Genomic DNA, 15,793 nt, shown 5'->3' with positions numbered 1-15,793 from the left:
GTAGGTTGCCTCTTCACTCTGATCAGAGTCTCCTTTGCTGTGCAATAACTCTTTGGTTTAATTAGATCCCATTTGTCAATTCTGGCTTTTGTTGCCACTGCTTTTGCTGTTTTAGTCATGAAATCTTTGCCCATGCCTATGTCCTGAATGGTATTGCCTAGGTTTTCTTTTAGGGTTTCTATGGTTTTAGGTCTAACATTTAAGTCTTTAATCCATCTTAATTTTTGTATAATGTGTAAGGAAGGGGTCCAGTTTCAGTTTTCCACCATATGGTTAGCCAGTTTTCCCAACACCATTTATTAAACAGGGGATCCTTTCCCCATTGCTTGTTTTTGTCAGGTTTGTCAAAGATCAGATGGTTGTACACATGTGGTGTTATTTCTGAAGTCTCTGTTCTGTTCTCTTGGTCTATATATCTGTTTTGGTACCACTATCATGCTGTTTTGGTTACCGTAGCTTTGTAGTATAGTTTGAAATCAGGTAGTGTGATGCCTCCAGCTTTGTTACTTGTGCTTAGGATTATCTTGGCTATACAGGCTCTTTTGTAGTTCCATATAAAATTTAAAGTAGTTTTTTTCTAATTCTGTGAAGAAAGTCAATGGTGACTTGATGGGGATAGCACTGAATCTATAAATTACTTTGGGCAGTATGGCCATTTTCACAATATTGATTCTATCTATCCATGAGCATGGAATGTTTTTCCAGTTGTTTCTCTTTGATTTCCTTGAGCAGTGGTTTATAGTTCTCCTTGAAGAGGTCCTTCAAATCCCTTCTAAGTTGTATTCCTAGGTATTTTATTCTCTATGTAGCAATTGTGAATGGGAGTTCACTCATGATTTGGCTATTATCGGTGCAGAGGGATGCTTGTGATTTCTGCACATTGATTTTGTATCCTGAGACTTTGCTGCAGTTACTTATCAACTTAAGGAGATTTTGGGCTGAGACAATGAGGTTTTCTAAATATACAATTATTTCATTTGCAAACAGAGACAATTTGACTCCCTCTCTTCCTATTTGAATAAGCTTTCTTTCTTTCTCTTGCCTGATTGCCCTGGCCAGAACTTCCAATGCTATGTTGAACAGGAGTCGTGAGAGAGGGCATCCTTGTCTTGTGCCAGTTTTCAAAGGGAATGCTTCCAGCTTTTGCCCATTCAGTATGATATTGGCTGTAGGTTTGTCATAAATAGCTACTATTTTGAGATACATTCCATCAATACCCAGTTTGTTGAGAGTTTTTAGCATGAAGGGGTGTTGGATTTTATCGAAGGCCTTTTCTGCATCTATTGAGATAATCATATGGCTTTTGTCATTGGTTCTGTTTATGTGATGGATTATGTTTATTGATTTGTGTCTGTTAAACCAGCCTTGCATCCCAGGGATGAAGCCGACTTGATTGTGGTAGATAAGTTTTTTGATGGGCTGCTGGATTCGGTCTGCCAGTATTTTATTGAGGATTTTTGCACTGATGTTCATCAGGAGTACTGGCGTGAAATTTTCTTTTTTTGTTGTATCTCTGCCAGGTTTTGCTATCAGGATGATGCTGCCCTCATAAAATGATTTAGGGAGGAGTCTCTCTTTACCTACTGTTTGGAATAGTTTCAAAACGAATGGTATCAGCTCCTCTTTGTACCTCTGGTAGAATTTGGGTGTGAATCCGTCTGGTCCTAGACTTTTCTTGGTTGGTAGACTATTAATTACTGCCTCAATTTCAGAACTTGTTATTGGTCTACTCGGGGATTCAACTTCTTCCTGGTTTAGTCTTGGGAGGGTGTATGTGTCCAGGAATTTATCCATTTCTTTTAGATTTTCTAGTTTATTTGCATAGACGTGTTTATAGTATCCTGTGATGGTAGTTTCTATTTCTGTGGGATCAGTGGTGATATCCCCTTTATCATTTTTTTATTGTATCTACGTGATTCTTCTTTCTTTTCTTCTTTATTACTCTGGCTAGCGATCTATTTCATTAATCTTTTCAAAAAACCAGCTCCTGGATTCATTGATTTTTTGAAGGTTTTTTTGTGTTGCTATCTCCTTCAGTTCTGCTCTGATCTTAGTTGATTTCTTTTCTTCTGCACTAGCTTTTGAATTTGTTTGCTCTTGCTTCTCTAGTTCTTTTAATTGTGATGTTAGGGTGTCAATTTTAGATGTTTCCTGCTTTCTCCTGTGGGCATTTAGTGCTATAAATTTTGCTCTAAACACTGCTTTAGCTGTGTCCCAGAGATTCTGGTATGTTGTGTCTTTGTTCTCATTGGTTTCAAATAACTTATTTATTTCTGCCTTAATTTCATTATTTACCCAGTAGTCATTCAGGAGTAGGTTATTCAGTTTCCATGTAATTGTGTGGTTTTGAGTAAGTTTCTTGATCCTGGGTTCTAATTTGATTGAACTGTGGTCTGAGAGACTGTTTGTTATGATTTCCATTCTTCTGCATTTGCTGAGGAGTGTTTTACTTCCAATTATATGGTCAATTTTTAAGTATGATGTGGTGCTGAGAAGAATGTATATTCTGTTGATTTGAGATGGAGGGTTCTGTAAATGTCTATTAGGTCTGCTTGGTACAGAATTGAGTTCAAGTCCTGAATATGCTTGTTAATTTTCCGTCTCGTTGATCTAATATTGAGAGTGGGGTGTTAAAGTCTCCCACTATTATTGTTTGGGACTCTAAGTCTCTTTGTAGGTCTCTAAGAACAGGCTTTATAAATCTGGGGGCTCCTGTATTGGGTGCATATATATTTAGGATAGTTAGCTCTTCTTGTTATGTTGATCCGTTTACCATTATGTAATGCCCTCCTTTGTGTATTTTGATCTTTGTTGGTTTAAAGTCTGTTTTATCAGAGATTAGGATTGCAACCCCTGTTTTTTTGTTTGTTTGTTTGTTTTGCTTTCCATTTGCTTGGTAAATATTCTCCATCCCTCTATTTTCAGCCTATATGTGTCTCTGCAAGTGCGATGGCTCTCCTGAATACAGAACACTGATGGGTCTTGACTCTTTATCCAATTTGCCAGTCTGTGCCTTTTACTTGGGGCATTTAGCCTATTTACACTTAAGGTTAATATGGTTATGTGTGAATCTGATCCTGTCATTATGATGCTAGCTGGTTATTTTGCCCATTACTTGATGCAGTTTCTTCATAGTGTCGATAGTCTTTATATTTTGGTATGTTTTTGCAGTGGCTGGTATCGGCTTTTCCTTTCCATATTTAGTGCTTCCTTCAGGAGCTCTTGTACGGCAGGCCTGGTGGGATTTCGTACAGCTGATTTTGCACTATAACAGCAGAGTTGAAGAGTCGTGACAGAGACCACACAGCCTGCAGGGCCAAAAATATCTACTATCTGGCTCTTCACAGAAAAACTCTGCCTCCCTCCTTGTCTATGAGCTGAGGGCATAATCACATAAGCCTTAACACTAACATTCAAGTCACCAAACATACATATGCCTGGCACACACTACACAAATATTTACACTGTTTGAATTATCTGCTTGAGTTTAATTCCCAGCTTTTCCATTTACTAGAAGTGTGAATGAAAATTGGCCATTCAATCTTACAGCGCCTCAGTCTACTCATCTGTAGAATTAGTATGATAACAGTATTGATTTCACAAGGGTGACAAAGGATTAAGTGAGTTAATCATGCAAAGCTGTTCGAGCACTACTTGGCACATGATAAGTACTATCTGTGTGTTGGCTACTGTTAAATGTAGTAGGTTCATAACAGTCATTAGTCAAATGCTGAATGAATTAACTAATGAATTAATATATTTGAAAGATAAATTCTAAGACAGTAATTTACCGAAAAACATGGTGGTAGTTAATGGTAAGAAGCTTGTGGATGAGGTACAAAAAAGAAGAGATACCATTTAATTGTGGTAGAGGAATATGACCAGAAGTGGCACTAAACACAAAGATTAAGTCATTCCATCTCATCTGAGTGAATCCTGGGAAAGAAGGTAGCACAGAGACTTTTTTAAATCTCACAATATTTGTAGGACAATACGTAGAATGATTAAATATTGATTTCAATAGAAATGGGCCATCATTTGGGGAATGGGAATAGAATTTACCTCTGGCCTCATATAAAGAAATAAGTATTTTCTTCTGTACCACCAATATATTAAGATGTCTTATACATTTAAATAATCTTTCTGCAGTCTCCCAAATATTTCTGTGTGACTCAGATACATCTTTTCTGCCAGCCTTATTTACAGAAACTACAGCTTGTACATAACTGTTTTGTTCAATGGACCTGAACCAAGTATGCAAATTGCTCATCAGATCTTTGGCTCAATGTTCACTTAAATGTGCTCAAAACATAAGTTCTATGAAACACTAAACACAGAAATGGACACAAATAATGTCAATTTGGTACTTTAATACAACTATAATAGCTGAACTATTACAGAATTCCAATTCTAATGACTAAAGCTACTCAATCCTAGAACAGATGCCTCCCAGGTCATCCTAACTGAAATTCAGATATCCTTTTAAAGTCCAGGATTTTCCAGGTGAAGTGACCTCCTGCATCTCTGCCTGGATGCATTTAAATGATAAAAATGTACATGGCAGTCTGCCTGTTCATGTACTGGTAACGAGCAAATCCCTAAAAGCTACATTCGTGACAACTAGTTAGATAACAAAGAAGCCTTACCTAAAGGTATGACTATTTTACTTCCATAGAGATTCTGCCACCAGATATGCCAAAAAGTACACACTGTTCAGCTCTTTTGAACATGTTCAAAAATAGAATATTTCTTCCCCCCACAGTTCCTCTTCTAGCAGCATAAACAAGTGTTTCAGCCCATGGTTTCTCCCATTCAATTTGTCCAAACATCACCTGTAAACTCTAAACATAGAAAGAACGTAGACCAGGCTTTCAAATGTCTGTCTCCCAGTGAATTGGAGGAGAGCATGTTTCTTTTTTTATTATACTTTAAGTTCTAGGGTACATGTGCACAGCATGGAGGTTTGTTACATATGTATACATGTGCCATGTTGGTGTGCTGCACCCATTAACTCGTCATTTACATTAGGAGCTTCTCCTAATGCTATCCCTCCCCGCTCCTCTCACCCCACAACAGGCCCTGGTGTGTGATGCTCCCCTTCCTGTGTCCAAGTGTTCTCATTGTTCAATTCCCACTTATGAGTGAGAACATGCAGTGTTTGGTTTTCTGTCCTTGCAATAGTTTGCTCAGAACGATGGTTTCTAGCTTCATCCATGTCCCTACAAAGGACATGAACTCATCCTTTTTTTATGGCTGCATAGTATTCCATGGTGTATATGTGCCACATTTTCTTCATCCAGTCTGTCATTGATGAACATTTTGGTTGGTTCCAAGTCTTTGCTATTGTGAATAGTGCCACAATAAACACACATGTGCATGTGTCTTTATAGCAGCATGATTTTTAATCCTTTGGGTATATAACCAGTAATGGGATCACTGGGTCAAATGGTATTTCTAGTTCTAGATCCTTGAGGAATCCCCACACTGTCTTCCACAATGGCTGAACCAGTTTACAGTCCCACCAACAGTGTAAAAGTGTTCCTATTTCTCCACATCCTCTCCAGCACTGTTGTTTCCTGACTTTTTAATGATTGCCATTCTAACTGGTGTGAGACGGTGTCTCACTGTGGTTTTGATTTGCATTTCTCTGATGGCCAGTGATGATGAGCATTTTTTCATGTCTCTGTTGACTGCATAAATGTCTTCTTTTGAGAAGTGTCTGTTCATATCCTTTGCCCACTTTTTGATGGGGTTGATTTTTTTCTTCCAAATTTGTTTAAGTTCTTTGTAAATTCTGGATGTTTACCCTTTGTCAGATGGGTAGATTGTAAAAATTTTCTCCCATTCTGTAGGTTGCCTGTTCACTCTGATGGTAGTTTCTTTTGCTATGCAGAAGTCCTTTAGTTTAATTAGATCCCATTTGTCAATTTTGGCTTTTGCTCCTGTTTTAGTCATGAAGTACTTGCCCATGCCTATGTCCTGAGTGGTATTGCCCAGGTTTTCTTCTAGGGCTTTTATGGTTTTAGGTGTAACATTTAAGTCTTTAACCCATCTTGAATTAATTTTTGTATAAGGTGTAAGGAAGGGATCCAGTTTCAGCTTTGTACATATGGGTAGCCAGTTTTCCCAGCACTATTTATTAAATAGGGAATCCTTTCCCCATTTCTTGTTTTTGTCAGGTTTGTCAAAGATCAGATGGTTGTAGATGTGTGGTATTATTTCTGAGGGCTCTGTTCTGTTCCATTGGTCTGTATCTCTGTTTTGGTACCAGTACCATGCTGTTTTGGTTACTGTAGCCTTTTAGTATAGTTTGAAGTCAGGTAGCCTGATGGGAAGAGAGCATGTTATATCCCCTCGTGATCTTTTCTGCGCCATGGACGTTTCTTTCCATAGACCCCAAAGCAGCTATCACTGTAAAACTGAAAACTCAAAAGCCTCAGCTGCCCCCAAGAACTAGGACTATTAAAAAAGTTCAAGTTATTTTTTAATCTATAATCATACACAAATGCTCAGTGTAAATGTTCTTTAATTCACCTATATTCAATTAAAACTATTATCTTAAAAATAAGATTCTAGAGGGAATCAATCTTGGAACATATTATTACAAAAGAGAAGCAACATTGAATGACAATTTAAATATACATAGGAGGAACAATAATATCTACCTAACATATAACATTAGGTAGAGCTTATAGTACAGCAGGGCAAAAATATCTGTTTCCATATATTACTATACACTATGCAATGTGGGAAAAAACGAAGGTGAACTCCACTACGTTTCTCTGACTGCTTTCCCAAGCCTATGTTTTCAGGTGTCTTTAAAACTAACTGATGAAATGTATATTACAAGTGAGAGGGGAAAAAAAAAAAACACCACCAAGGAGAAAAGACCTTAATTTCTCCATAACAAATATTTTACCGGGAAAGTAAGTATTTGTTAAAAATGAAGATGTCTATGTTTCAGGAAAGGGCATTTCAGACCCAAGCATTTTGATTGGGAGAATGATACCACACCATCTAAAGAACTGGACACCAACAACTATAAGAAAAGAAATGCACAATGTTGACTTCATCTCTAGTAAATTGTCTGTTTTGAAGTTCTACTTATACTTTCTAGTTTTATGTAATAGCCCACCACCTGGTTAGTATAGAAATAGAATTCTTTGGCCGGGCGCAGTGGCTCAAGCCTGTAATTCCAGCACTTTGGGAGGCCGAGATGGGTGGATCACGAGGTCAGGAGATCGAGATCATCCTGGCTAACACGGTGAAACCCCGTCTCTACTAAAAAATACAAAAAACTAGCCGGGCGAGGTGGCGGGCGCCTGTAGTCCCAGCTACTCGGGAGGCTGAGGCAGAAGAATGGCGTGAACCCGGGAGGCGGAGCTTGCAGTGAGCTGAGATCCGGCCACTGCACTCCAGCCTGGGCGACAGAGCGAGACTCTGTCTCAAAAAAAAAAAAAAGAAATAGAATTCTTTGGTGTTTTTTTTTTATTTTAATTTATTTCACTGAGGGTACAGCATCACAAAAGATACTACTTAGCCTCTCTAGCAAGGATAATTATTAGCAATGTGCTTAAACTCCTCAAATTATCCACACACCAGGCCCACTTCACTGAAGCAGACAAAAGATAAAACAGTGTGTGTCTGTCTGTGTTTGTGTATCTGTGTGTGTACGTATATGCAAGTGAATTAAACATGGAGCAAACACTGAAAAAACATACATAAAATGTTCAATGTTAAAAAAGAAAACTTAAGTAGCCATATAAACTTGGCAGTGATTTTCTGGATACATTAAAAATTGACATACCGGTTGGACAGAGATCTAAATGGCATAAAGAATGAAGTAAAATAGGCAGTTGAAATGTCTATACTAACTGCCATGAAGCACACATGGTCACATGGTCTTACAATCACCAATTCAGGGGCATTTTTCTAGTTAGTAGTAGTATTTCACTTATTACCCTGTCAGAAAGTACATTTAAAAATCATTTCATGAGAAATAATGAAAAAGAAAAATTAAAAGCATAAAACAAAGATAATGACAGAAATAACAGTTAATAGGTCTGGGCACGGTGGCTCACACCGGTAATCCCAGCACTTTGCGAGGCCAAGGTGGGCAGATCACTTGAAGTCAGGAGTTTGAGACCAGCCTGGCCTACACAGCGAAACCCCATCTCTACTAAAAATACAAAAATTAGCTGGGCGTGGTGGCAGGTGCCTGTAATCCCAGCTACTGAGGAGGCTGAGGCAGGAGAACCACTGGAACCCAAGAGGTGGAGGTTGCAGTGAGCTGAGACTGTGCCATTGCACTCCAGCCTGGGCAACAAGAGCAAAACTCCATCTCAAAAAAAAAAAAATTATATATATAGTTAATGGGGACTGACATTTTTTATACCAAACCGTGAGGTTTTAACTTTTAAAAATGCACACATGGTTCTATAATTAAAGATGAAAATCTAAGGAAAAACTAAAGAATTTATATTTATTTGAAATTAAGGTTAACGGCTGGGCACAGTGGCTCATTCCTATCATGTCAGCACTCTGGGAAGCTGAGGCAGGAGGATCACTTGAGACCAGGAGTTCGAGACCAGTCTGGACAACAGAGGAGACCCCACCTCTACAAAAAAAAAAAAATTAGCTGGGTATGTGATACATGCCTGTAGTCCTAGCTACTCAGGAGGCTGAGGTGGGAGGACTGCTTGAGCTGATGAGGTCAAGACTGCAGTGAGCTGTGATCATGCCACTATACTCCAGCCTAGGTCACAGAGTGAGACCCTGTCTCAAAAATAAATAAATAAATAAATAAAGTTAATCTACAGTTCTCATAAACAAGTTATTTAACAAAAAGGACCCAATATATGACTAATCTCTTTAGACAATAATGTCAGAAGACAAGGGTACTGCTAACTTATATATCCTTCTATAATTAAAAGATGCACCCTACCATAATATCTTAATAGACAAAGAAGATATATTCAAACGATATATTTACTGGCATCTTAACTGTCAAAGGCATGAAACCAAAAAGCCAAAAAAAAAAAAAATACATTTTTGCACATGCACTATAACGAAAGGAGAGATTAATGAAATATCAATTCTGATTGGGTGTACTAGGAAGTATCAAATAAGTACAGAGGAGTCATAGAGCAGAGAAAAAAAAATGTGAGTGACAAAGCTCAAGTTCAGTAGAATTACAAAAGGGACCCAACTGAGACTGAAGACCAAAGAGGAATCTGGGGAAACAGAGGAGGCAGAAGCATGTGCCTGCAGCCTGCTAACTGGTCCACATCAGCGCAAGAGGATTTCCAGGACCTGTCTTTGGCTGCATCAAAGACAGGCAGTGACATTCCCCAATTGTCAGGGTGACCCACAATAGCTACCAGGCCAGTCTCATAAGAACTAAGAAAACACCATCAGCTAAGCACTTTGTATCCATTTTCAAGAAGTTCATTCTCAAGGAAAGACAAGGTGACATTTGAGAAAATCTATCTCTACCTGGGGAAGCTAAGGAAGCTTTCAGAAGAGGTGGCATTTGAGTTGGACCTTAAAGGATGGGTGAAAGTCTGCAATATAAATAAGTAAAAGTCTATTTTACGCAGAAAAAAAGTAAATGGCAGCTCTATTTAGATGAATCATTAAATACACAGGAAGAGGTAGTCATGGAGATGAGGCCAAAGGAAAAAACTATATTGGATATGCATTCTTGTGGGGACTGGCCCTTCCAGGGTCAGCTTAAAGAAATCACCTTAAGGTGATTTCAAAATTTAAAAGTTATCATCAAAAAACATGTTTCCCTTAAAATTCCTCTAACAGGAATAATGCATACAGTAGATAAAACAGGATTAAAATAGCAACTGATACAAGCATATTAAAGTGAAACTATCTATTCAACCAATCTATACGTAAAAGTGACAGGTATCTGATTTCTCTATTTTAACGAGAAAAAAACACGTAAGACACCGAAAGTGAGATAAATAGGTTCCACTAAATAAAGAAATTAGAATGAAAAAGGAAAGACAAAGGAAAACTTTAATATAAAGTTTATAGGACATAAAACTTTATATAATATAAAGTTGGTTGTATTTAACTTAAAATAATCAAGTGAAAAGATGCTTACAGAAAGCCTGGGGTGCATAATTTAAGAAGGAAAGAGTTTGTTACAAAAAAACTACAAGTGAAGTAAGGTGCTTTATAGCAGATTTCTACCTCATTTAAAACAAATCTAATGCCAATACTAATCACTAGCACAAAATTAGCATAATTACTGCGGCAAGTCTATTTAGTCTATTAAAAACTATTTAGGTAGAGTGTTTTTGTTTTAAAGAAAAGCATATGGAAATGAACGAAGCAGAGTCAATTAACCAACTATTACAATAATATCAATTCTTAAGAAGCAGGGGCATGGCTAGTTCATTCTAACCACTTGTGGCTTAGACAGAGCCTCAGACATGCAGTCACAGGAACAGGCTGCACCTACATACTCCAACTCTCAATTCTAGCCACTATCATGTCCCTAGCAACCAGCCCAATGCCTGACACAGAAGGGTCTCAACTAATGTCAGTTGATAACAAATGGAACATAACTAATGCTATAAAACCAAAGACCTTGCTTATACTTTAATTCACTAATGTTACTTGTGCCTCTCTTAAATCTGCAAGACCTGTCTGATATGTCAAATATTTTATGACTTCAGTTTCAGTTTCAATGAAAATAAGTATGCTGCCCCTACCCTGGTGTGATCTTAAGGATGACAGTAAAAGAATCTGATCATCTAATCGTAATCTAATTCACATGATCACCACCGTTCTGTAAATCATGTGGAAAAAGTGGGGAAAGGCTGTGAATACATGCTAACAATGAGGATATGTGCTGAACTCCTAGAAACCTCATACACAGTCACTCAATATAACCTTATTCCAGTATGTCTGTTTTTCATGATGTTTTGTAGCACAGAGATCTCCACTACTAATTTGAGAACACTGTTAGCATTGTGACCCCAATCGAGAATAACTAACCTACAAGACATATGCAGAGCCCTTCTAACATACATATCTCTGCTTTTGCACTTATCACATATTTCGGGAAGAGAAAGACACTTCCTGAAATAAGAAAGCCTGACTCAAAAAATTTTTTAAAAACATGTTAGTAGCTGGGCACGGGGGCTCAAGTCAGTAATCCCAGCACTTTGGGAGGCTGAGGCGGGCGGCTCACGAGGTCAGAAGTTCAAGACCAGCCTGACCAACATGGTGAAACCCCATCTGTACTAAAAAATACAAAAATTAGCCGGGCATGGTGGCGCGCACCTGTAATCTCAGTTACTCAGGAGGCTGAGGCCAGAGAATCGCTTGAACCCGGCAGGCAGTGGTTGCAGTGAGCCAAGACTGTGCCACTGCACTCCAGCCTTGGCGACAGAGCGAGACTCCACCTCAAAAAAAATAAAGTTAGTAAATGTAAGACCAATAGCAAGTCACAAATAGCAATAACCTCTGGTATTAACAGAAAAGTTAGATATTAACTCTACTTCTATCTACCCATCTTTCTATTTACCTATCTACCTACCTAAGTGCTTATTTTATCATCAAACCAAAAGTAGAAAATGCTGAAACAGGTAGAGAGATATGCTCCAAGACTTCTAACCAAGAAAATCACCAAACTTCATGATGTATAAAAGAGAAAACACATTAAAACCTCCATAATTTTAATCTCCCTTGAACTCCCTCCTTAGGCATTTAAGCTAAATCTCATAACTTCTATTGTTAGAGTAGGTAGTTAGGCAGACATGAGCACGGCAGGAGAAGGCCCCCTCCCCAGGAATGTCAGGGGACCATGGGTGATGGTCGGGCAGTTGTTAAACTGTTTCTCTAAAATAATTGGTGGCAGCCGGCACCAGGGAAAGGCAATCCCCCAATAGATAGAAAACATCTGGAGCTGGTAATCAGCTGCTTCCTTATAAGGTCTCTGGAAGTTGGGTGAGTGGGCTCACATGCACACTAAGAGGCAAAATGGTGGAGTTTAACTGGTATATGACCCTCCTCTAGGAACACTTGACTGGTAAGGGAAAAGCGGCTCAAAAGAGCATGCACACAACTTTAGTAAACACAAGGAGCACGAGGCCCCTCCCACGTGCTGGCAGGCCACTGGGCCACTGGGCTACTGCGCATGCAGACAGCCCACCCTAAAGGAAGAATCAGGGGAGAAGAAACACAAACCCCGAACTATGACAATGTATAAAACCTCAAATCAAGGTCCAAATAGGGCACTCGGATCTCTCAAGTCACCCACTTGGCCCTCTTCCAGGTGTACTTTGCTTCCTTTTGCTCCTGTTCTGAAACTTTTTAATAAACTCTCACTCTGGCTCTAAAACTTGCCTCAGTCTCTCCCTTTACTTTAAACCTACTTCTGCCCCTCAGCTGAATTCTTTTCCTGAGCAGGCAAGGATCGGGTTGCTGCAGACCCTTACGGATTCGCTGCTGGTAAAAATATCACCTAATCATTGCAGGAAAAAACTTTAAGATAAACTTTCAACATAGTCTTTCCCCTGAAATGAATCTCAGGAAACACCTACTTAACAGAAGTTCTTGAGATAAAGTGGAATTGCCAGTTTTATGCAGGAGTCTTATATACTATGCAACACTCTTCAGATTCCTCTGCATTTTGAAGTTTTCACCCATTTTAACAGCCCAGTCTTCATCCCTTGATTTCAGCTCTTCACAAATCTTTGTATTATAGAACAGAAGTTACAGAAAATGTTGAGCACATGGGTTAACATGTGCTGCGGACAGCACCCTCAAGCCACTTCATACTTGCTAATACCCCAACCCATAATACTGTCATCTCTCCCAAATTCTCAATGCTGCCCTATACATTTCCTAAGCCTTTCCTATGTTAAGATTAACAACTCAAGCACAATACTTCCCTATTTTGTTGCCTTTACTCGGAAGAAAAGAAACACAAAAGGGGTCACTACAAACATAAAAAAGCAGAGCTTCTGTTAAGAGAATCACAAAAAACCTACTCTTTAGTATTTATCAATAGGCCTGCTTTTTACAATGGTTAAAGGCTCCAGAACATCAAGGATTATCCTAGCATATATGTGAAAGAACCTAACATCTCAATAACCTAAAAAAGACAAGTTATTTTGGAAATGAGAATTAACTAGCCATTTCAGTATATCTGATACTTCAGATACCTTTAGTTTTTTTCATGTACAGACTGATCCTTATAGAAAAACTAATGAACTGAGGAACTTCGTTTGGCTCAAAAATCTACATCATTCACACTATGTGCAAAATTAAGACTCTCAACTCTCTCAAACATAACAGACTTCTTTAGATGTAGCTTTGAATATTCAATGTCTCCAACGGTTTGGATCAATGGTTGTCTATTTCTAATGTTTGCAATAAAACAGTCACTCACACTCTCCCCAAACACTATATAATCTGATACAACAAATTCAAATAGAAAGGATGTGCCTGACCAGTTTTAGTATTTTCCAGCAATATAAGCCATACTAAATTCATTCTTTCATTTATTGTCATTAATAGCAATTATGTGACAGATACTGCACTAGGCACTAGAGACACGGTGACAAAAGACATTACAGCCATTCAAATAACTACCTAATTACTGGGGTGTTAATTTGAGAGAAATGTTTGTACAACTATAATGTGAAATTTTAAGCTGACTAACTTAAACATAGTTCAATTTAGAACACCAAGAGTTTCCACTGTAATCATATTAGACAAAGTTCTTTATACAAAAATCACTTGTGATGATTTATTCCCTCTACTATCACAACTATCTCAACTACAGATGTGAGCTTATTCACATGTGAGGTTTGCATTCTAAGAAACATAAACATAATGTTGAGAATACTAGAGTTCTGTGATGATAAGAGGCAATCAGGAATAGCAAAAATATGCATCAATGTGTCAAGAATCAAATGCTTCTGCCTATCTACCTTGGTCTAAAACTTCCACTGACAACTCAACAAAAATGCTCCTTTGGAGAAAAAAAAAAAAAAGATTCAAAACAGCAAATGATATTGAACATTATTTTCCAACCAGAGGTAATCCTCTAAAAGTTAAAGAATAAAGTAAACAAACAGTTAATAAAGCCTGTTTCTTACACAAAACCTTCCAACAGTATCCATTCTGTGACACTATTCCATTTTAACTATATTTTTCAGCACCCCAAGAGGTTCTTACATATTAGCATCATCTTCATTTTTGGTTTTGCAAATCTGATCACCCTGAAGATATCTTATTATTGGATGCTGCAACAAATGAGGCATGTGGATGCGTTTCTGCTATCACTGGTGCCAAAAATAATTTACACTTGAACAAATACTTGTTGAGGACTCAGGCTTAATATCCGCACTGTAGTTCTGAAATACGGTACGGTATTCCGTCCTTGGGGGTCCATGCTTTGGAAATCACTTTTAAACAGTTTAACAGAGAAGCAACAATAAATTATTCCAATCATTAATAATTGAATTCCACTTTTTAGTCAGGTTTCAGGGTACTTAATAGTCATGTTGGTCAGTCTCAAATTAAGAAAGCAAGCAAAGAAATAGAAATGCTAATTAAGATTACCTTTGTTCCAAAGATGACGAAAATAGTTGTCCAAAGGCTGATTAAGAATTACAAGGCAGTACTTCAAATTGCCTAGAGAAAAAAAGAAAGCAAAATAAAATACATAAGTGAACTGAGTCTTTTGTTCCCCTTATATGAGTCTAAAATCATACCCTACTAGTCCAGATTTTCAGTATACACAGAGCTAAAGTTCAATCACAGCGAATTTCCCATACCTTAATTTTAAAAGGCATCATACATTAACAGGTCCTACTTTACTTAGTATATCTGTCACATTATCATATTGTTGAGCAATGTATCATAGAAACAACTGGCTAAACTTTTTGTAGGGGGCTAGGAGTACAAATGTTCTTGATATGAATTCTCATCCTTCCAATATATCCACTACTTTGACACAACTACCTTCTACCTAGCTGGTTTTATATCACCCCGACCTTATTTACCAAATGGTATGGGGTCTAGTGGGTGTGTATTTTCACATTCATCCATATTCTTTTTCTCTCTTTCTTTCCTTCCACCCTTACCCGATTTTGGACTTTCCAAAGCAAAATCCTGTGTGCTTTCACAAATCTTACTAGGTCTTCTCACGGTTCTCTTATTCCAGGTTTTTAATGACACGCCAAAGACAAAGATGAAGAAAAGTTACTTTTGAGACAATCATTCCACACCTTTTATAATGTACTTAAAATAGTGCAAAGCAAAGTACAATCAGGTATTGAAAATCTGTCATTCGGTTCAGTCCAAGCACCCTCCATTTCATTTGTGAAAAATAAAATGTTTAAGAAAAATTGTTTTTTAAGCAATCTCACTGTTAGAAATGGAACACAATAAATAAATAAAAAGGGTATGCCATCATCCATAGCAAATATTATTAAGTGCCAATTGTATACCAGGCACTGGGAGTACAAACAGGGATAAGATTACAAGCTGTGAGATGAGACACTTACAATAAAGATGATTTATTCAAAATACAATATAAGAGAAGCACAGGAGGAGTGCCAGATAAATCGACACATGAGTATAGCAGGAGTTCAAAGGCTAGGAAGCCAATAAAGTCTGGTGTCATCCCAGAAAGTTTTGTGAAATGTAGATTTTTGAACTTGATCTTACAAAGAGAAAGAAGGTGCAAAGAATAAAGGAAGGGGCTTTCTAGACAAGAAAAACAGTTCACAAGAAGCTGCTCTCCTTATTCATTAGG

At 37.9% G+C, this 15,793-nt stretch overlaps 1 protein-coding gene across 2 annotated transcripts in view; it reads right to left on the bottom strand.

The window, feature by feature from the left end:
* Positions 1–15,793, bottom strand: part of TPK1 (thiamin pyrophosphokinase 1) — a 401,164-nt gene that overhangs the window by 311,886 nt on the left and 73,485 nt on the right. For both annotated transcript variants that reach the window (XM_003896790.5, XM_031665051.1), the window contains one exon: positions 14,596–14,667. In XM_003896790.5, the coding sequence (XP_003896839.3) occupies positions 14,596–14,667 (72 nt within the window). The remainder of the gene's footprint in view (positions 1–14,595; positions 14,668–15,793) is intronic.

Source organism: Papio anubis, chromosome 4 (assembly GCF_008728515.1).
Source record: "Papio anubis isolate 15944 chromosome 4, Panubis1.0, whole genome shotgun sequence".
NCBI classification, from domain to species: domain Eukaryota; kingdom Metazoa; phylum Chordata; class Mammalia; order Primates; family Cercopithecidae; genus Papio; species Papio anubis.
The sequence above is the reverse complement of the archived record's forward strand: the minus strand, read 5'-3'. Positions and strand labels throughout refer to the sequence as shown.